The sequence below is a fragment of the Pelobates fuscus genome, chromosome 12 (genome assembly GCF_036172605.1).
Source record: "Pelobates fuscus isolate aPelFus1 chromosome 12, aPelFus1.pri, whole genome shotgun sequence".
Classification (NCBI taxonomy): Eukaryota; Metazoa; Chordata; class Amphibia; order Anura; family Pelobatidae; genus Pelobates; species Pelobates fuscus.
This window is the reverse complement of record NC_086328.1, coordinates 23,479,253-23,500,360: the sequence shown is the minus strand read 5'-3', so window position 1 is coordinate 23,500,360 and position 21,108 is coordinate 23,479,253. Positions and strand designations below refer to the sequence as shown.

Sequence of the window (21,108 nt, the reverse complement as noted above, 5' to 3'; positions counted from 1 at the left end):
TTAAGTTCTGCCTTTGTCTGGTAAAGAATCACGTTACCTGAAGAGACTAATTAGTGTTTTGCAATTTCTTAAATATTGTGCTAAATTATGTTTGGTGCGTTTTCTTAGTAAGTTACCTGGGGGACCAACGCACCCCATTTATAAATAGTTTTGGTGGTGGCAACGTTAAAATAGTAATAGTTATATTATTATGCTTAAGGTGTGGTTGGTGTTAAGGGGGATTTTATCATGATTTCCGGTCTAGTGTAGACAAATAGTAAACTTTAACCCTTTCACGACCACAACTACGTCACGCACACTCTTGAAGTAGAGCGTTTGTGACAATGCTCGCTTCCTCCTCTCAGCCAGGAGAGTCAGAACCTCCTGCTTAGTGATGTTGAGGGCTAGCTCACTGGCACAGCATGTCAGCTTATTGCTGATCACTAGGCCATGCTCTGCCGGGCTTTGCTCAGGCAGACACAGGTTCTGGCTCCTACTGAGACTGTAGGGAAGGTAGGGGGCAGCACCTGGCAGACCCCAGGTATGAAGTCGAACTGTTCTAAAACAATTTGATTACTTACAATGGGGAAATTTCCAGAGCACTCCTGGCACCATAACCACTAGAGTGCAGTAGTGGTTATGGTGCCTTAAGCCATTCGCCTCTTTTCACTACTTCCTACAAATGTGACAATTGGTTCGTCTCAGATGTCAATCAAATTGAAGAGCAGGTAAAGTCTGCTGTTGTTATTAGCATTTCTAAAAAATCAGGAACATGAACAATAAAAAAAACCAAAAAAAAAACATATATATCCCCAACCAAGAGCCTACTTATTAGAACTGTGCAAGCTATTACAAAATAAATTATTATTTATGTAAAATGCAACTAAGCAAAATCATTAAAGGGATACTGTAATGCCAGGAATACAAATTCATCTGCCTCCCCCCTCCCTGGTAAATAAAGGGTTAAAAACCCTTTATGTAATTACCTGATCCCAGCGCCGATGTCCCTAAGCGCTGGGTTGGAACTCCGCCCCCTCCTCCGACCCGCGACGAGCAGGGTCTAATGCACATGCGCGGCATTAGACCTCCCCATTGGAAAGCACTGAATTAATGAGCTGAAGTGGTCTGGGTGCCTACAGTGTCCCTTTAACTTTGCCATTTGCCGTTCCCCACTGTAAGGAACTTGTGATGTAAATTACACAAGTTCAATAAAATGGAGGAATATTGTCAATAGTTAGTTTAATCTAGGGACACCTGAGGAGAATTGACAAGAGGCTTTGCAAATTGTAAATCAAAATAGCTGAACAAAAGTATTATTCTATCCTGGGTGTTTTGACCTAACATGTGGAATTCTCTCATTAGTTCCTCAATTAATGAATAAATCACCAATATAAATCAACCTTAAAACAAACAGAACCCGAAAAACCGGACTTACTGGTGTGTTCTTTCACAGCAATTCTCATGTAGCCGACAAATCCATACGCTCGACAAATGAGAAGAGGAATCCCAGAGTCCCAGAGGGTTTCAGCCAAACGCAGCAGCGTGCTGAAATATCAATAGGACACAATGAGGGAAACAACACATAGCAGCAGGTTACATGTCTGACATACGCACAGCGCGCAGAGCGCCGTTATACCTCTCTGAGAGCTGTGTCGCTATCACCACCGTGAATTTGCAGAAGAAGGAAGGGTCCTTTTCTAAGAGGTGTTCTGGCTTCTACAAAATATTAAGAAAGGTGATCCAGGCTGTATGAATGACAATGTTTTCTTATTTTGTTTTTCAATTTCCTTTTTTAGTGAGATATAGAAGATGCAGTAATTGCAGGCATTAGTGATGTAGTATAATGAGGTAGTGTGAGAACAATTCACAACGATTACAAAGATCTAATTTTTTTTGTGTAGGTGGAAGATACACATTGAGTCAAGTTTAACAGCTGCAAGGACAATCATTTAGCATGTACAAATAAATTACTTGACTATAAAGACGAATTTGTATGTCGATACTTAACATCTTAATTAAAAAAATGAAAACCTGCTTATCAGCTAGAAAATAATTAAAGAAAACAACAAATTATTAAGAATCACTAGTATCTCGAAGGGGAATGTCAGGATACCTTTACTACGGCTGTGTCAAAATTGTCGTACTGAAATATCCTACGTATCTGATAAGTATAATCAAGCAAGTTGAGCTGCCTTTGAGCACTCCATATACAGGAGTATAAGAGGTTACAAAAGAAAGGTGTTGTTTTAGGCACAGTATGCATGCTGGATATGCTTCAGCGTACGACGTAGGGTTAAGTGAAATTATTACTCCTAACCATGGGAGAAGTGGATATGAGTAATGTAAGGCAGGCACGGGCGGTTAGAGCAGGAAGCCACAAAGTCGTGACATGAACCCATAACCATCTTTACAGCATGAAATCAAATTAATCCAATCTAGAAATTAATAATAATAAAAAAATGTTAAACAGAACATATCAAAACATAACAGTTCCTTAGTAGAGCTTGCCAATTGTTTCATAGGAATCAAGTCCCCAGATATTTTTTTTTTACTAAAGATATAAGGTTCAGCACACACAGATAACATTTAAAAAAATCTTTCGCCATTTAAAAATCACCGTCTGATGTATAAAATATGGGGATTTTAGTCACAACATATGGCTACACTGTGTGAATGAGAGAGACAGAAAGACAGACAGCTAGAGGCAGAGAAGAGAACTTGCTTGGCTTTTGAACATAATGTCACATTCATTTAAACATTTATATCATTGTATTCCCTGCATTGGAGCTGCCAGTCTTCACAATGAAGCATGCAGAGTCCCTGGGTGAGTCACCAGCCGTCGCTGATTGGCTGAATGCCTTGTGTGATAAAGGGCGCATGCCTGCAGAGTGAATCATTGGCAGGGGGCTGTTAGTGTAATTAGCATTAAGCAGAAAAAATGAGGCCAACATTTCACCACGGAAAAAAAACAAAACAATATAAATTAACAATTGTAAAGAAGGAGAGAGAAAAGTACTGCAAAGTGGGAATTTAAAGGCCCCTTTAAATAAGTCATAGACAGTATTAACTCGCTGTAAGACAAACAGAGAAATTTCTATGAAAACACCAAACACAGAATTGTAATGAATTGAAAAGCAACATGTAAACATGAGGCAAAGTGAGCTTATAAAAACAAATATATATATTTTTTCAATTCTTACAATTAAGTGCTTACTGAATGAACCCCATCCTCCACCCAAACCTTTGTAATTATGTATTACATTTCAATAGTTATTTAATATATGTTAAATGCTGAACCTTTTATTAACGCACTCACAAAGTCAAAGTAAACACAATTCAAAGGTGGTTATGATGGTGGGGGGTTGTATTTGAAATGACCAAAATAAGTCTATTTTAATTTCAACCATTTTATTACGAACCATCATTTTAACCACAAACAGAGAAAACAAATGTTAAGTTATTTTTAGAGATTTTTAATCTATTCATTTTCTACACATTTATTTATAAATTATTTTGCAAGGAAGGATACATTGAGATGTATCTCGTTTTCAAATATGTCCTGCTTATTGCTAAGTGTTCTTGAGTATTATTTATTTAATTGGCATTATGATTGTAGAAAGGTAACATGATACACTTACTGTATTTTTATTTGGCATAAGTTAAAGGAACGCTATAGGGTGTATAACCCCCTTTAAATAACTGGAAAACTCACCTTATTTTCCCCGGTGCTTGCGCTTCCCCCGATCTGCCTCCTTGGCTAACATCATCAGAATTGATAACCTCAGCCAATCACAATGCTTTCCTATAGGAACGCACTGGATTGCCTGAGATCATCATTCTGATGATCTCAGCGAAGCAGCCGGGGCAGGGGGTGGAGCCAAACACCACCCTGGCCAATCAGCATCTCTGCAGAGATGCATTGAAACAATGTCTCCACACTGAAAATCAGTGCTGCACACCGTCCGAGGAGTGGCCACTAGAGGTTCTCCTGGTCTGTAATGTATACACTGACTTTTCTCTGAAAAGACAGTGTTTACTGCAAAATGCCTGCAGGGACGGACTATAGACACCAGAACGACTACATTAAGCTGTAGTAGTTCTGGTGACTATAGTCTTATAAGCTAGGGGGAAAAAAAAATCCCTAACGTATAACACACCCACTTTCTTTCTTTTTATAATACCCTTAACCTATGATTAATAGTTGAGTGCACAACTATTTATATATTCTTCCTACTCCATAGTCTTCCTCCTCCATTCTACCCCATGTGTCAATGCCTATCACACTGTTACAATTTAATAAGGACTTTTTTTTATTTATGCGAACAGAGCCGACCCACTGACCTCTCTGCAGAAACCATAACTTGTGTTGCCAGTGAGATTACAGCTTAAACAAAGAGAGGAATATAGCAATAAAACGTTTGCAAATGCAAAAAATATGCTATGGAGTCTATACGGGATTCTTCCATCAAAAAACGTCTTTTGCTCTGCTATCTAGTATCATAAGAACCGACACTATCTTGTAAATTTCCTTGGGGCGCTTACATCATGTGGGAGGTCACATAACCATTTCCTCTTGCTTTCATAGAGGAAGGATCAGAGTTTAAAGCTCATCTATCAAAATATCAGGTTCTGACTGGCTGCTTACATCACACTCTCAGTAGTATGGTTTGTTTCAGTGATGACGGCAGAACTGTCACTTGTGAGTTTTTGCACAACCTGGTAGATAACTAAAGCATCATAGGTCATGCTTTAAAAAAAACAAACACGTTTCAGTTTGCGTGTTTTCATGTGTAATGTTCACTGTATGTTAGTCTGGCCTGGAACAGCCAGAGTGCATCATGTAAATTAAAGGGAAACTCCAGACCCCTAAAGCACTTTTGCTTGCTGAAACACTTTGTGTGTGAAGAGTGTGTGTGCTCTTTATTTCATTTTGCAAAAAGAGCAGATTTCAATTGAAATTGACACTTTTATAAAATAACCTGGTTACACCCTCCTGGTGTTCAAGCAGACAGCAGGTTCTGTTACTTCCTGGTTTGGTTAGTTCAGTGGAGCTAAACTCAAGAGGCAGCAATTGCCCAGAGCACCTGCCTTGCAAATACCTCTCATTGAGCTGCAATGGGAAGTCTGTGATTGGACAGAAACAGTCTGGGCGGGGTTTGAAGGGAAGGGATTGCAAAGGCAGAACTGCAAGTTTGCAACCTGTTTTTAAATATAACTATGAAAAAATGCATAATTAAATGCATGCACCTTTTTATTTGGGGTGTATGAACTAAACAGTGATTTTTTATTTTTTTTTAATTTTTTTTTTTTGCAGTGCATATTATGGACACAAACTGGCTTGAGGTACCCCAAAGGCAATCCTCGAGCTGCTTAGCATAAGTAACAAGTAGGGTAATCGCTAGGCAATGCACAATTTTATATTATATGGTAGCAGTAACGTTGGTGAGACATGAGAGTAGTAAAAGTAGATTAAGTAACAAGCATGACATGACATAACATATCCCCTTACTGATAAGAGAGAGGTACTGTGTGTAGATAGACATGGTAAGGTAAGGGATACAGTAGAGTTTACCACCCCAGACAGCCCCAACCCCCCATCAGAATAGGTTGTAGGAATGGCAGCAGAATAGATTGCATTACCCTCTGGACCTGGTAAAGCAAAGAAAGTGTGAGGCACAACTCTAGTAGATTATACAAGTATGGCAAGTATGAAGTCCAGTACTGCCCAGGTACCCCAGGCTGGGTAGGCGCTGGGGTCAGAGGCCCATCTTGGTGATCATCCTATCCCTCTTATAGGGAATTTAGTGTCCCAGGGTGCTTGTCTCCTTAGACTGTCAGCCAGGGGAGACTCCTGCATAACGTAAAGCTGCACTTGAATTCTACTCCTCTCCCTGACCCTGTGCTTTTCCTGCTGCATGTTGCTGGGGTTAGGAAGCTTTGCAGTTTGCCAGCCGGCTGATTTTACTGCCTTACGTCGCTTAGGCCGTCGTCGCTGTCTCCGGTATGTCGGGCTCGTGGTGTGTGCAGTAGGACGCTTCGGGGAGTAGCGGGGTGGTTCAGGAGGTGCTTCGGTGGTCTCCTTGGGTTTCAGCCTGCTTTCCAGCTTTCTCCAGAAGGCGTCAAAGATCTCCCCTCCAGGAGTGTGGGGACACGTGTCGTCCGCCATCTTAGATGGTGCTCCGCCATGTTCGCGGGTGTTTGCGGCTCTGGTGCTGCTCTTAGATAGGGTTTGGGAGCCATCAGGGTAGGGACCGGGATAACCCCCACCGGTCCAAAGGGGGGGGTAGCAGGGCTCCAGGCGCATATTCCGCACTCCGGTCGCGCCAGGCTGGGAGAGCGGCCGCCTCTCCCCTCCTCAGCGCTCACTAGGCCTCAGTGAAGCTCGGTGTCTGGAGTGCTCGAAGTGACTGGTGGAAGCATTCGCAAGTCGGGTCTTCTTCACATATAGTTAGAGGTAAGTCGCTTGATGCCCGGTTTTGGCTATTTCAGTCAAAATAGGAGATTTCCTTAGTGTGTTCCTGGGAGCTCCCAAGAAACACAACCAGTCGCCATGATTGTCAGGCCCCGCCCCCTAAACAGTGATTTTTAAAATTAATTTTGTATTTGGCCAGTGGAGTGTCCCTTTAATATAGCCTCTGCGCAAACATACAGTATTTCTATATAGATGTCCAAGCTCGTTTGAAGCACAGCTGTTACCTCAAAACTATTTTTTAATACAATAATCATTTTCATCGAGTATTGAAAGGAAATATATTTTTTGTTAAATTAAGTATATGAAAAAAAATGAGAAAATCTCATCCCTACCATTAGTACAGGACAGGATTCTTCAGCCATATACATACACCTTTGGCTGGACAGTGATTAAAAAGCAACAGTTAGTCTCTATGGTCTTTCCTGCTTACGTGCAGAGTGAAGTAGGGAAGACCATAGAGACTGTTGGTTTACAAACACCGTTTATTTACTAAGCACATTTGAGCTTGGCCTTTGTTATCTCTGTTATCTTTTCAATATACCGGAATGTCTACACTCGCCATTGCACAGCATTGTGAAATAATACCTGAGCATTGCCATCTAAGTGACGCTCGGGTGGGAACAGCCCTAACCTGACCAAAGATCATTTGCCCATTTTGTGATGGCATCTGCGGTCATCGCCAGGTGTGCCATTTAAACGTGCTGCTGCACAACATATAGTGATCTTTGGTCACGTAAGAACTGATTCTGAAAAAAGTATTCATGCACCTCCACACAGACAAAACAGTATATCTTCAAAAAAAAGGCAATTAAAATGAAATAAAACTAAATTAACTATAGCATGGTTCAATGAAAATAGCATTTATATGTTGGTAATATTGTATTGTAAGCTGGATGAAGTTAAAAGTTTAAGGGAAAAGCAAGACATCATTTCTCAGAGTAACGTATGACTTAACACAATGATAGATAATCTTATCTTGGTTTAACAAATAACTTTACCCCTTAATGACACAACTTCTGGAATAAAAGGGAATAATGACGGAATATTTCCGTCATGTGTCCTTAAGGGGTTAATATTGTTATGACTTCCTTTCCTCATTATTAAATATTTGCTACATTGCAGCATCTGACAGCCATACACTTATACATCACAACATGTAAATGAACAAACCTCTGGGACAAAATTGCCAGTGACGTAGTCATTTAACTCTTGCAAAAGCTCCATAGCTGCCTGTGCTCGATTCTATAAAGAATGGGAAAAAATACATGAATATTTACATCGTATGGCGGCATACAAATTATCAGTAACAAACCTAAACTAAACACTTTATTGTGATCAGTGCCTGGTAAGTATGATGTACTTGTTCCAACCACTGTGAAGCTACTAAAATTTCGTTGGATTGGGTACACGACGACACAGGTGTAAAATAACAGTATTTACGTCATTTTCAAAAGTGCACTTCATTTAAATAAAATATTTCAGTAAAACAATCTCATGAGGGTAAATGCTGGCTTGAGAAAGGTCAATGGTCTCCCTGGAACTAGTCTTAACAGTACAGAGATGGAAACATAATGGCCCATAATTAGTATAAAAGAAAAAGTTAAGTTCAACATCTGGAGCAATCACAGTAACACAAACCAAATAACTTAATGCATGTCACACTAAACATGATCGAACATGAAAATCTTTGGGGATTAAAAAAAAAAAAAAAAAAAAATACATCTCACCCCCTCAAAATGCAAGAATAATAGAAACAGAAAAAGCAAATAGTGTAATGATAGCCCCACAAGTTACTAAGGAGAATGTGAATTCTGCAAGTTATTTCTGGTTCCATTGCTGCTGGTAAACTAAATGTTTAGATTATACATGTAAAAGCATTTCCGTGATAATGTCACAGTTCTCTGCCCCTCACTGGTGTAACGGTGATGAAAACAGCCAAGGTACCCAGCCTGGCTACTTCATTTTTTTCTGTGATCTAATAGGATTGCAGGAGAGCTTTTTTTTTTTTTAAATTGTTTATTTTTGGTGCATATAGTAAGTTTAGCATACTCGCTAGCATTGCCCCAACGGCTTTTGCCGGCACATCAATCAACATATAATAACATTTGTTAGGAATGCATAACAGTGCACATTTTATATATATTTTTTTAATTCTTTATTTTTATCGTGCAAGTGTGTACAGTAGAGCTTCATATGCTACAACAGCTCTATCAAGCATTGCAAGACAAACATAGGATATCAGTAGCATGGCATTAGTAGGATTTGCACATTTTTTTGCAGTGTAATAACAAACAAATCACAATAGTAGAGTAATAGTTGTCAGTAGTTAAGAGAAACTCTATGGCTTAGTACTCAGGCTATCTTAACTGACGTATGTGCCCTGGGCACTGAGTGAGTGAACAAGCATAAGTGTTTAAGCTTAAGTGTATTCATAGGTTATGGGAAGGCCTCAGGTATAACATTCTATGCAGCTTTACATTAGGGTTAAGTATGATAACGCTTTTCATTAGTTGAAGTGGGTGTCTGAGCCCTAAGGTTTGCTAGTGTGGCATTCTAGTTTGAGTTCCTCGCTTAATACAGTGTTTAAATCATGCTGTAGGCACTGTAGGTAGTGTGTCTGGCTGAGCATATTAGGATTCAACTTTAGGGCAGATAACTGGCTTAAGTCAGTGTCCATGGATGCAGGCTTAGTTACATGAGTCCGTCAGGTTGAACAGGATTTGAGCAGTTCTCCTGTGGTTCTCGCTGCGCTGTGTTTGCTTGGTAAGTGCCGCTTGTGCCCTGGTGGTGCTGTGGAGTCATCCTGCGCTGTTCGTTGACATATGGCGGTAGTTGTGGTATAATAGGTCTGGGCAGGTATGGTGGGCCAGTTCTAGCTGGAGGCGGGGAGGAGGGCTTGGTGTTCTGTCCCTCTGGCTTGTCTTGTCTGGCCTGGCAGCTTTAGGGTCTGGTGGCCCCTGTGGTTCTGCTTTAGAGGGGTGGTTTAGTGGGGTCCCGTTTTGTGTATACCCCTTTGCTCCCTGGTATTTGCCTGAAGCCTGTACCTTTTTCTGCTCAGCATGGTCCGCCAGCTGAAACCTGGGACAGGCTTTCATGGTGGTCTGACGGTCCCCTTCAGTCAGTTTGATCACGCACATGGTTGGCGTGCGGCGGCCATCTTGGATTGTCGCCCGGTGGATGTTCCTCGCCAGGGCGGTTGTTTAGGCCCAGGTTGGTACGCTGTTAGGTGCCCTTGCAGACCGGGATGACCCCCCCCGGTCCAGAGGGTGGGGGAGAGCGAGACACCGGACGGAGACCCAGGAGAGCGTCCGTCTCGTCCCGGCTCAAGCTCCAACGAGCTCCAGGCCCCAGTCGGGTTACTGTCGGTGCCGGACCGGGTCTTAGGCGGTATCCCCGCTTACCCCAGCGTCTAGGGGTCAGTGTGGTCACCGGTGTGGCTTTCTAGTCGCGGTTGACCTTCAATTTGCGCCGGCTTTCGGACCCTGAAGCGGGAGCTCAGACAGAGCACGTCTGATCCCGTCGGCGGTCAGGCCCCGCCCCCCCACATTTTATATTTTGAAGAAAAAGACAGTAGTATGTTGTAGTAACTTTAACGCTTGAAATGTGTTACAGTGGGCTATGACCTATAAACTAGGATCCATGTCTTGTGTAGCTTGCTCTTATGTCGCTTTGTCGTCTGGGGTGTAAAACCCCCTAATGAAAGTCATCTGTGTATCTTAGGAGCTCGTCAGGTCGTGTATTTTCCTCTTGGACGCTTAGTTATAATATAGGTTGTGGTTGACATAAAAAAAAAAGGGAGAGGAGAGTACTGGAATAGGGGACCTTAACGTTTAGTCTGGGCTATTAGTTGTCGTCTGGTAGTTGAGGGTCTTGCATAGTCCCTAACCGGAGGGGACGTGGGGGGTGCTGGGAAGCAGGCCTACGTGGGGCCCTGTTATGTTCGTCGCTATAGTACGGGCTATAGTGGGCACAGACTTTTTCTGGGGTATCCGTCAAATCAGTGCAGTGGGAGTAGAAGTAGGGGTGCTCAATATGAAGGTTGGGTCAAAGGAGCACTGGAGTCTTAATCTGTGGCTGAGGTGTGATTCCCTATGTCACTGCTCCATGTCGGGGGACAAAGGGGGTGACGTTGTCGACATCCCATGTCCCACTGGTATCTTGGACCTTCCGCTCCTGCGGATTTTGCGATACAGTATGTGCTGTCATGTGCGAATTGCTTCGCCTGTTTTGCTGGGAGCAATGTAGTTAATAGGCGTCTTATGAGGGGCGGTAATTCTTCCGTAGTTACTGCTTCTGCGACCCCCCTGATCTTTACATTCTTCTGGCGGGATCTTTCATCCAGTAAGTCTAGTCTCAGAGACATGTGTGAGTGTTGCTCTTGTAGTTTCGTTACGGTGTCTCTCACGGCTGCCAGGTTGCTTTGCAGATCAGCTATGTTTGTGTCAGACGCCTGGATGCGGGCAGTGACCGCCCGTACCTCGGTCCGCACTGCTGCTATGTCTGCGGCAAAAAGCTTTTGGATTATGTCGAAGAGGTTATCAATGTCCTGTTTTGTTGCAGGTTCAGTGTTGACTGGGGTTTGTGGGGATGGGAGCCCCCCTGTGGATGGTCCCTGTGTGTCTTCACTCACCCCTGCTTTCTCCTGGTAGTCATAGGCCCCTGGTTCGGCCTGCTCCAGCTCTCTGGGCTTGGGTGTGCATTGAAGCAGCTTGCCAATGTCCTGTGTGTCTTGGGGTATGTGGGATTTTTCGCCCATCTCCTCCGGCTCTGGTGTCTGCGCTTGCCGTTGATCGGGTGTGAGCCAGTCTGTATCCCACTAGGCCGCGGTTGCATGCGGTCTGTATTTCTGGCTGGCCGCTTGGGAGGCCTTTGAAGGCCGGCGTTTCTGCTTTGCACCCTTTTGCAGAAAGAAAGGCATCGTCGTGTGCCGTTTGCTCTCCCGGAACCGAATCTGGTCGCCCCGGCGGTCGGGGTGTGCTCGTTTAGGTATTATTCTCTTTTTTCACTGCAGGATTAGCGGAGCTCCTAAAATGGCATCTGTGCCGTTCGCCCGCTAGGCCCTGCCCCCTGCAGGAGAGCTTTTGTGGGCACTATAGCACACTCTTACCAAGGCTTGCTGTTACACAGAGGAGTGTGCCATCAAGACAACAGAGAGGTGTGGGGCCCATTCAAACACTGACCTTTCACCTTAATGTCATCAGCCACAAATGTAAGCAATGGGGATGTATTACAAGGTGTGGGAACCATGTTCTGGTGTGGCAGACACACAGCCTTTTAGAACGGCTCATAAAAGGAACAGTAAATGTAATTTAAAGAACTAGACCTTACCTGACCAATAGTTCCTCTATGAAGAAAAAAGCTGCAAAAGACAGAAAGACGCTCAGATTATTCCATAAACATAAAGGTCTGGTCACTATGGAGGATCTTAAAGGAACACTATAGTCCCCTAAATTACTTTAGCTAAATAAAGCAGTTTTAGTGTATAGATCATTCCCCTGCAATTTTACTGATCCACTCACTGTCATTTAGGAGTTCAATCACTTTGTTTCTGTTTATGCAGCCCTAGCCACACCTCCCCTGGCTATGATTGACAGAGCCTGCATGAAAAAACAACTGGTTTCACTTTCAAACAGATGTAATTTACCTTAAATAATTGTATCTCAATCTCTAAATTGAACTTTAATCACATACAGGAGGCTCTTGCAGGGTCTAGCAAGCTATTAACATAGCAGGGGATAAGAAAATCTTAATTAAAAAGAACTTGCAATAAAGAAAGCCTAAATATGGCTCTCTTTACAGGAAGTGTTTATGGAAGGCTGTGCAAGTCACATGCAGGGAGGTGTGACTAGGGTTCATAAACAAAGGGATTTAACTCCTACATGGCAGAGGATTGAGCAGTGAGGCTGCAGGGGAATGTTCTATACACCAAAACTGCTTCATTAAGCTAAAGTTGTTCAGGTGACTTTAGTGTCCCTTTAACTATCAATATTACCAAATAATGAACAATCTTCTTATACAATCAGGGGCGTTACAGTCATGGAATGGTAAGCTATGATTATTGTTACGAATCTCTGGATCAGAACAGGGTCTCTGTTTTGTCCAGCTGCTTCAGCATCAGCAGAGCAGTGATTATAGCCCACTCCACATACACTAGTCGAGGCTTAGTGAGGATAAAACAGGTACATCTTTTACTGACACAAACACAGCATATTTAAATAGTCAGAAATGTGTATTCCCACTGCAGGGGGTAATTGTCAAACCTCACACCTCTATGTGTGGGAAAAGTCCCTTCTCCCTTCCCCCGCAGCTAGTAATGCATGTAAGGGTGTTCTGGCGCTAACAGTGGATTTTCTAAACTATCCTAAACTCCTCACAAACACAGACCAAAAAGCGCCCTAATTGGATGGTTTTGACAGGCACCTGGGTAAACGTATGACTGGATCATGGCAGCCTTCTGATCTGGTTGCAAGTTCCAGGCAGCTGGCATACTTTTTCCCTCCCCCTCCCCGGTGCAACCAGGGGAGATACTACAACCAGGTGCGGTGATCAGTGGTACTTCATTGGAGTCTGTCTGTTAGGTAGTCAACCTGATTTAGCAAGGTGAAAGGGGGTCCCTAGTAATGGTTCCATGCGGTCGGGGAACAAATAAACCTTTTAACAGGGGGAAAAAGGGGTACCAGTCAAACATTTTTTATAACATTTTAAGTAGGAGTAATGTTTGGTATTTTAGGAACATAGTACGCACTTCTCCAGTTAAATGCTACTGTCTATCTCTCGAGTTCAACTGATTAAAGAAAGAAGCATGACCACATCCCACTGTATCTGGTGAGAGATTTCTTCAGCGTTAGTAATCTTATCTTGGCGGTGTGAGAAGAAGAGATATTACCCCACATTCCAAAAATCTTGATGAGATATATATATATAGCGCTATAAAGTAGTCAATAATGAAAATGTGTAATAATAAATGATTACAAACCATTGATTATCTAATCTTATTTAATATACTATATTTCTTGTTTTTTTTAATTTAACATTGGGTAGCAATGTGTCACTTAGTCATGTCAGCTATGGCCATAGCTAAGAGAACTTAATTAATTTCCACAAGAAATGTGTGTATGCACACAAAGGGTTAATTGCCATTCCATGTTGGCATTAGGTATTTTGGGAGAAATGGTATGAGTGCAATGTTTAACATTAAGGTTCTTAAGAAATGGTATGAGTGCAATGTTTAACATTAGGTTCTTAAGAAATGGTATGAGTGCAATGTTTAACATTAAGGTTCTTAAAGTCTTTTAAGAGTTAACTCTGAGAACTGCCGAGACGATTGTGAACCACAAAGGGTTAGAACTGCGTGGGAATAGTGTATTTTAGAAAGGGGTATTTTACTTTGGTTAGCAGTTTAAAAAATGGATAATTATGATGTACTATTTCAAATGCAAGTTCTCCATCTCATGGCATCCTGACCAGGAAATCCTTCAACCTCGACTGGATCTTCCCCACAGCCCCATCTGGCATTTCGGTATACAACTTGGAGTTTCATTGGTAAGCCACAGGTAGCACAACCTGCCTGCAAAGCAAAGGAGCTATCTGTCTCAATAGTGCCTGGCAACCCCTGGCACTGCTTTACCCTCTAGTGTTAAACTATTTTTTAATTGGTTTAAAACTGATCCATCATGCTGCCTCTCCTTTGGTGCCTGGCAAGTGTAGACACATTCAGTCAAGCACTGATGGGAGACAATGATAGGTTGAGAGCGTTAGCTGACACTCTGGGCCCATCACTGGCCGCCTATTACCAGTAGAAGTAAGCTGTACCTATTGAGATGATGTGATTATAGTGCCCACATGACAAGTGTTTTAGGGTAGCTTTAATGCAGTTATACAAATACCGGTTCTCCACACTTTGCAATATGTAACATTGAATAGGAACACATACTTGTTGCCAACATCCTCTCCATGGACTACATTTCCGTCTACGATAGTAAAGGAGCCAATGCCTGGAGAAGAAAGAGAAATTAAGGGAAATGTAACAATATGGAAAAACAGTTTTGGAAAACTGCTTGAGAGATTATAGTATATGTAAAATTCTGCAAATTATTTTTTCTGATTTCGCTGATTTATATGTAACACTGAGGAAGTGTAACAGGGAATCATATGGCACCAGAACAACTACAGCTTACCGTAGAGGTTCTGGTAAGAGACTGTCTTTGAAGTTTCTCTTTTTTTGCCCAGACATGCCCTAATGCAGTTAGAGCACAGTACCTGTACAGTCTGCACCATGGGTGGGTGTAGTTCACTTTAAATGTTCCTTCATACTCCACAACTAGAAAGTGCATTTAAACATATATTCTTAATTATGGGGAGGTTGGAACAAACAGAGCCATGGGCACCCCCTCTGTCACATACTACTGGGTGCTCTAATGTGTTGGCAGAAAATCGCCAACAGCAAATGTGTAGGATGTAATAAATTACGTTTGTCTGTGCTCATTTTTATGTCAAGGTGGGAAATCAGGGATAGTTGTGGATCCCCAGCTATTGTAGAACCCAATGGTGCTCTTCCAGAATTAACTGACACCTTAAAGGAACACTATAGGGTCAGGCCCCACTGGCCTCTCTAAATATAGTAAAATATTACTTGTAGTCAAGTCTGCAGCTGCTGCCTCTGCCCCGATCAGCCTGTTTGGCTGACATCATCAGAAGTGATTCTCTGAACCACACGCAATGCTTTCCAATAGGATTGGCTGAGACTGTCAATGCGGCAGATCAGGGGCAGAGTAAGCACAAGTCAAACACAGCCCTGTTCAATTAGCATCTCCTCATAGAGATAAATTTAATTAATGCATGTAGAGGGTGGAGACACTGACTGTCAGCACTGCCCCAAGAAGCACATCCAGCAGCCATCTAAGGAGTGGCCAGTGAAGTTATCCCTAGGCTGTATGTAAACACTGCATTTTCTCTGAAAAGACAGTGTTTACAGCAAAAAGCCTGAAGGAAATGATTCTACTCACCAGAACAAATACAATAAGCTGTAGTTAAACCACTCTCAGCATTCTCAGCCTATCACTGCTGTCAAAGATTCAACTAATTCAGGAGTTACTTAGGCATTAGCTTAGTAGTAGCATGTGGGCCAATCTGATAAGAAAACCAGGTCTCTCCTGGCAAATAAAATCTGCTCAAATGTAGTTTAATACAAACTGGGAACCAGCATCCACTGATTCTTTGCACCATGACCTCTACAATGAGCTTTAGTGGTTATGATACTTAAGAGTGAAAATCAAAATATAATCATTTATGAAATACTCATCTCAAATCATGCTAAGTACTTACCAGGAAGTACCAAGTTTTTCAGAATCTCTGTCCCGGTAGCTGTGGCATTTATAAGGCAGACATGAGCAGATTCCAACGCTCCCTGACCATGGTCCCCCCACAGCCTGAAGAACAAATGGTTAAAATGCATTACAGTCATAGCACAAACTTAAATTGGGGATCAGTGTAAAAATCATATATTGTGATTGCATCATATATTGTTTCGGTATCATGGAATATTTTTTTATGGTATTTTTCTGAACACATTTCTTCTTTATTTAGGTCCTAAAAAACCTGCATCATGTACACTACATAAAACAGTACTTAAATCACTGTATATAGATGTTGTAAACCTGTACACATTATGTAGGAATTGTGTGTATGTGATGCATTGCATATACATTACTCACTATTGCTGCACTGTGTGCAATAGACAACACATTGTGCATAGTGTGACTGGCATTGTGTACACCACAAATTTAATGACCTATATGCTTTATATAAATATCTGCACTGTGTACCTGCAGTATATAAAGGGATGGACTGTGAATAGTGTACATGCTGTATATAAAGGGCTGCACTATGTATAGAGTGAGTGGCATTGTGTACATGCAGTATATACAGGGCTCCACAGGGATTGTGTACATGCTATATATATAAAGGGCTGCACTGTGTATAGTGTACATGCTGTATATACAGGGAGGTATACTGTGTACAATGTAAATGCTGTATATACAGGGAGAGATACTGTGTAGTGTACAGGCTGTATATACAGGGAGGGAGACTGTGTATAGTGGACATGCTGTATATACAGGGAGGGATACTGTGTATAGTGTACATGATGTATATACAGGGAGGTATACTGTGTACAATGTAAATGCTGTATATACAGGGAGGGATACTGTGTATAGTGGACATGCTGTATATAAAGGGTTGCACTATGTATAGAGTGAGTGGCATTGTGTACATGCAGTATATACAGGGCTCCACAGGGATTGTGTACATGCTATATATAAAGAGCTGCACTGTGTATAGTGTACAGGCTGTATATACAGGGAGGTATACTGTGTACAATGCAAATGCTGTATATACAGGGAGGGATACTGTGTATAGTGTACAGGCTGTATATACAGGGAGGGATACTGTGTATAGTGTACATGCTGTGTATACAGGGAGGGATACTGTGTAGTGTACAGGCTGTATATACAGGGAGGGATACTGTGTATAGTGTACATGCTGTGTATACAGGGAGGGATACTGTGTGTATAGTGTACATGCTGTGTATACAGGGAGGGATACTGTGTGTATAGTGTACATGCTGTATATACAGGGAGGGATACTGTTTATAGTGTACATGCTGTATATACAGGGAGGGATACTGTGTATAGTGTACATGCTGTGTATACAGGGAGGGATACTGTGTGTATAGTGTACATGCTGTGTATACAGGGAGGGATACTGTGTGTATAGTGTACATGCTGTATATTCAGGGAGGGATACTGTGTATAGTGTACATGCTGTATATACAGGGAGGGATACTGTGTATAGTGTACATGCTCTGTATACAGGGAGGGATACTGTGTATAGTGTACATGCTGTATATACAGGGAGGGATACTGTGTATAGTGTACATGCTGTATATACAGGGAGGGATACTGTGTATAGTGTACATGCTGTATATACAGGGAGGGATACTGTGTATAGTGTACATGCTGTATATACAGGGAGGGATACTGTGTATAGTGTACATGCTGTGTATACAGGGAGGGATACTGTGTATAGTGTACACGCTGTGTATACAGGGAGGGATACTGTGTATAGTGTACACGCTGTGTATACAGGGAGGGATACTGTGTATAGTGTACATGCTCTGTATACAGGGAGGGATACTGTGCATGCTGTGTATATATAGGGAGGGATACTGTGTATAGTGTACATGCTGTGTATACAGGGAGGGATACTGTGTAGTGTACATGCTGTGTATATATAGGGAGGGATACTGTGTATAGTGTACATGCTGTGTATATATAGGGAGGGATACTGTGTATAGTGTACATGCTGTGTATATATATAGGGAGGGATACTGTGCATGCTGTGTATATATAGGGAGGGATACTGTGTATAGTGTACATGCTGTGTATATATAGGGAGGGATACTGTGTATAGTGTACATGCTGTGTATATATAGGGAGGGATACTGTGTATAGTGTACATGCTGTGTTTACAGGGAGGGATACTGTGTATAGTGTACATGCTGTGTTTACAGGGAGGGATACTGTGTAATGTACAGGCTGTATATACAGGGAGGGATATTGTGTATAGTGTACATGATGTATATACAGGGAGGGATATTGTGTATATTGTACATGATGTATATACAGGGAGGGATACTGTGTATAGTGTACACGCTGTGTATACAGGGAGGGATACTGTGTATAGTGTACATGCTGTGTATACAGGGAGGGATACTGTGTATAGTGTACATGCTCTGTATACAGGGAGGGATACTGTGTATAGTGTGCATGATGTGTATATATAGGGAGGGATACTGTGTAGTGTACAGGCTGTATATACAGGGAGGGATACTGTGTATAGTGTACATGCTGTGTATACAGGGAGGGATACTGTGTATAGTGTACATGCTGTGTATACAGGGAGGGATACTGTGTATAGTGTACATGCTCTGTATACAGGGAGGGATACTGTGTATAGTGTGCATGCTGTGTATATATAGGGAGGGATACTGTGTATAGTGTACATGCTGTGTATATATAGGGAGGGATACTGTGTATAGTGTACATGCTGTGTATACAGGGAGGGATACTGTGTATAGTGTACATGCTGTGTATACAGGGAGGGATACTGTGTATAGTGTACATGCTGTGTATACAGGGAGGGATACTGTGTAGTGTACAGGCTGTATATACAGGGAGGGATACTGTGTAGTGTACAGGCTGTATATACAGGGAGGGATACTGTGTATAGTGTACATGCTGTGTATACAGGGAGGGATACTGTGTATAGTGTACATGCTGTGTATACAGGGAGGGATACTGTGTATAGTGTACATGCTGTGTATACAGGGAGGGATACTGTGTATAGTGTACATGCTGTGTATATATAGGGAGGGATACTGTGTATAGTGTACATGCTGTGTATATATAGGGAGGGATACTGTGTATAGTGTACATGCTGTGTATACAGGGAGGGATACTGTGTATAGTGTACATGCTGTGTATACAGGGAGGGATACTGTGTATAGTGTACATGCTGTGTATACAGGGAGGGATACTGTGTAGTGTACAGGCTGTATATACAGGGAGGGATACTGTGTACAGTGTACATGCTGTGTATACAGGGAGGGATACTGTGTATAGTGTACATGCTCTGTATACAGGGAGGGATACTGTGTATAGTGTGCATGCTGTGTATATATAGGGAGGGATACTGTGTATAGTGTACATGCTGTGTATACAGGGAGGGATGCTGTGTATAGTGTACATGCTGTATATATATAGGGAGGGATACTGTGTAGTGTACAGGCTGTATATACAGGGAGGGATACTGTGTATAGTGTACATGCTGTATATACAGGGAGGGATACTGTGTACAGTGTACATGCTGTGTATACAGGGAGGGATACTGTGTATAGTGTACATGCTGTGTATATATAGGGAGGGATACTGTGTATAGTGTACATGCTGTGTATACAGGGAGGGATACTGTGTATAGTGTACATGATGTGTATATATAGGGAGGGATACTGTGTATAGTGTACATGCTGTGTATACAGGGAGGGATGCTGTGTATAGTGTACATGCTGTGTATACAGGGAGGGATACTGTGTATAGTGTACATGCTGTGTATACAGGGAGGGATACTGTGTATAGTGTACATGCTGTGTATATATAGGGAGGGATACTGTGTATAGTGTACATGCTGTGTATACAGGGAGGGATACTGTGTATAGTGTACATGCTGTATATACAGGGAGGGATACTGTGTACAGTGTACATGCTGTATATACAGGGAGGGATACTGTGTACAGTGTACATGCTGTATATACAGGGAGGGATACTGTGTATAGTGTACATGCTGTATATACAGGGAGGGATACTGTGTATAGTGTACATGCTCTGTATACAGGGAGGGATACTGTGTATAGTGTGCATGCTGTATATACAGAGTTAATATTCTAGCTATATGATTACAGTATCATCATACCGAAGCTGTCTGTCATATTTCTGCTCCTTTGCCAGTAATCCCTGCGCCATGTCTGTAACCCGGAAGTAGTCAGACAGCACTTCCTGCCGGTAGAGGGCTCACATGTGCCATGCTGGGGCTGGCTGCAATCAGTATGACAGGAGTGTTTCTGTCAAAAATGATTAATTTACCTAATATAGCATGTCTACTCCGCATGTAAAGTAGTACACTCAGCTGTTTGACTGCACCTCACATCAGGCTCAGCCAGCAGTTTGAAAGCTGGCGTGCCAAGGGTAAGCCATAGCAGTCACAAACCAACTCTGTGTACCTGTTAGTGATACTCCCCCTCCTCCTCCCCCCCTCCTCCCCTCCTCCTCCCCTCCTCCTCCCCCCCTCCTCCCCTCCTCCCCTCCTCCCCTCCTCCCCTCCTCCCCTCCTCCTCCCCTCCTCCCCTCCTCCTCCCCTCCTCCTCCCCTCCTCCCCCCCTCCCCCCCTCCTCCCCTCCTCCTCCCCTCCTCCCCCCCTCCCCCCCTCCTCCCCTCCTCCTCCCCTCCTCCCCCCCTCCTCCCCTCCTCCCCTCCTCCTCCCCTCCTCCCCCCCTCCCCCCCTCCTCCCCTCCTCCTCCCCTCCTCCCCTCCTCCCCTCCTCCTCTCCTCCTCCCCTCCTCCCCTCCTCCCCTCCTCCTCCCCTCCTCCCCTCCTCCCCTCCTCCTCCCCTCCTCCCCTCCTCCCCTCCTCCTCCCCTCCTCCTCCCCTCCTCCTCCCCTCCTCCTCCCCTCCTCCTCCTCCCCTCCTCCTCCCCTCCTCCTCCCCTCCTCCTCCCCTCCTCCTCCCCTCCTCCTCCCCCCTCCCCCCCTCCCCCCCTCCCCCCCTTCCCCCTCCCCCCCTCCCCCCTCCCTCCTCCCCCCCTCCCCCCTCTCCCCTCCCTCCTCCCCCCCTCCCCCCTCTCCCCTCCCTCCTCCCCCCCTCCCCCCTCTCCCCTCCCTCCTCCCCTCCCTCCTCCCCCCTCCCCCCTCCTCCCCTCCCTGATGCCCATTAAACCCCAGGCAGGAAGTCAAACCATTCTAAAATGTGTCTGAGTACGTACAATCGGAAGGGAAGCACCAAGGCAATCCTGGCATTGTAGCCATTACATATATGTGTAAAACAATC

General features: G+C 43.3%; 1 protein-coding gene across 1 annotated transcript in view; it reads right to left on the bottom strand.

Moving 5' to 3' along the window:
• NAE1 (NEDD8 activating enzyme E1 subunit 1) overlaps window positions 1–20,051 on the bottom strand; it is a 48,624-nt gene extending 28,573 nt beyond the window's left edge. The window contains exons 1-7 of the mRNA XM_063438295.1: window positions 19,979–20,051; window positions 15,776–15,879; window positions 14,385–14,445; window positions 11,780–11,810; window positions 7,622–7,693; window positions 1,616–1,695; window positions 1,415–1,524 (exon numbers count right to left, since the gene is read on the bottom strand). Of these exons, the coding sequence (XP_063294365.1) occupies window positions 1,415–1,524; window positions 1,616–1,695; window positions 7,622–7,693; window positions 11,780–11,810; window positions 14,385–14,445; window positions 15,776–15,879; window positions 19,979–20,028 (508 nt within the window). The 5' untranslated portion in view covers window positions 20,029–20,051. The remainder of the gene's footprint in view (window positions 1–1,414; window positions 1,525–1,615; window positions 1,696–7,621; window positions 7,694–11,779; window positions 11,811–14,384; window positions 14,446–15,775; window positions 15,880–19,978) is intronic.
• Window positions 20,052–21,108: the final 1,057 nt, after the last annotated feature.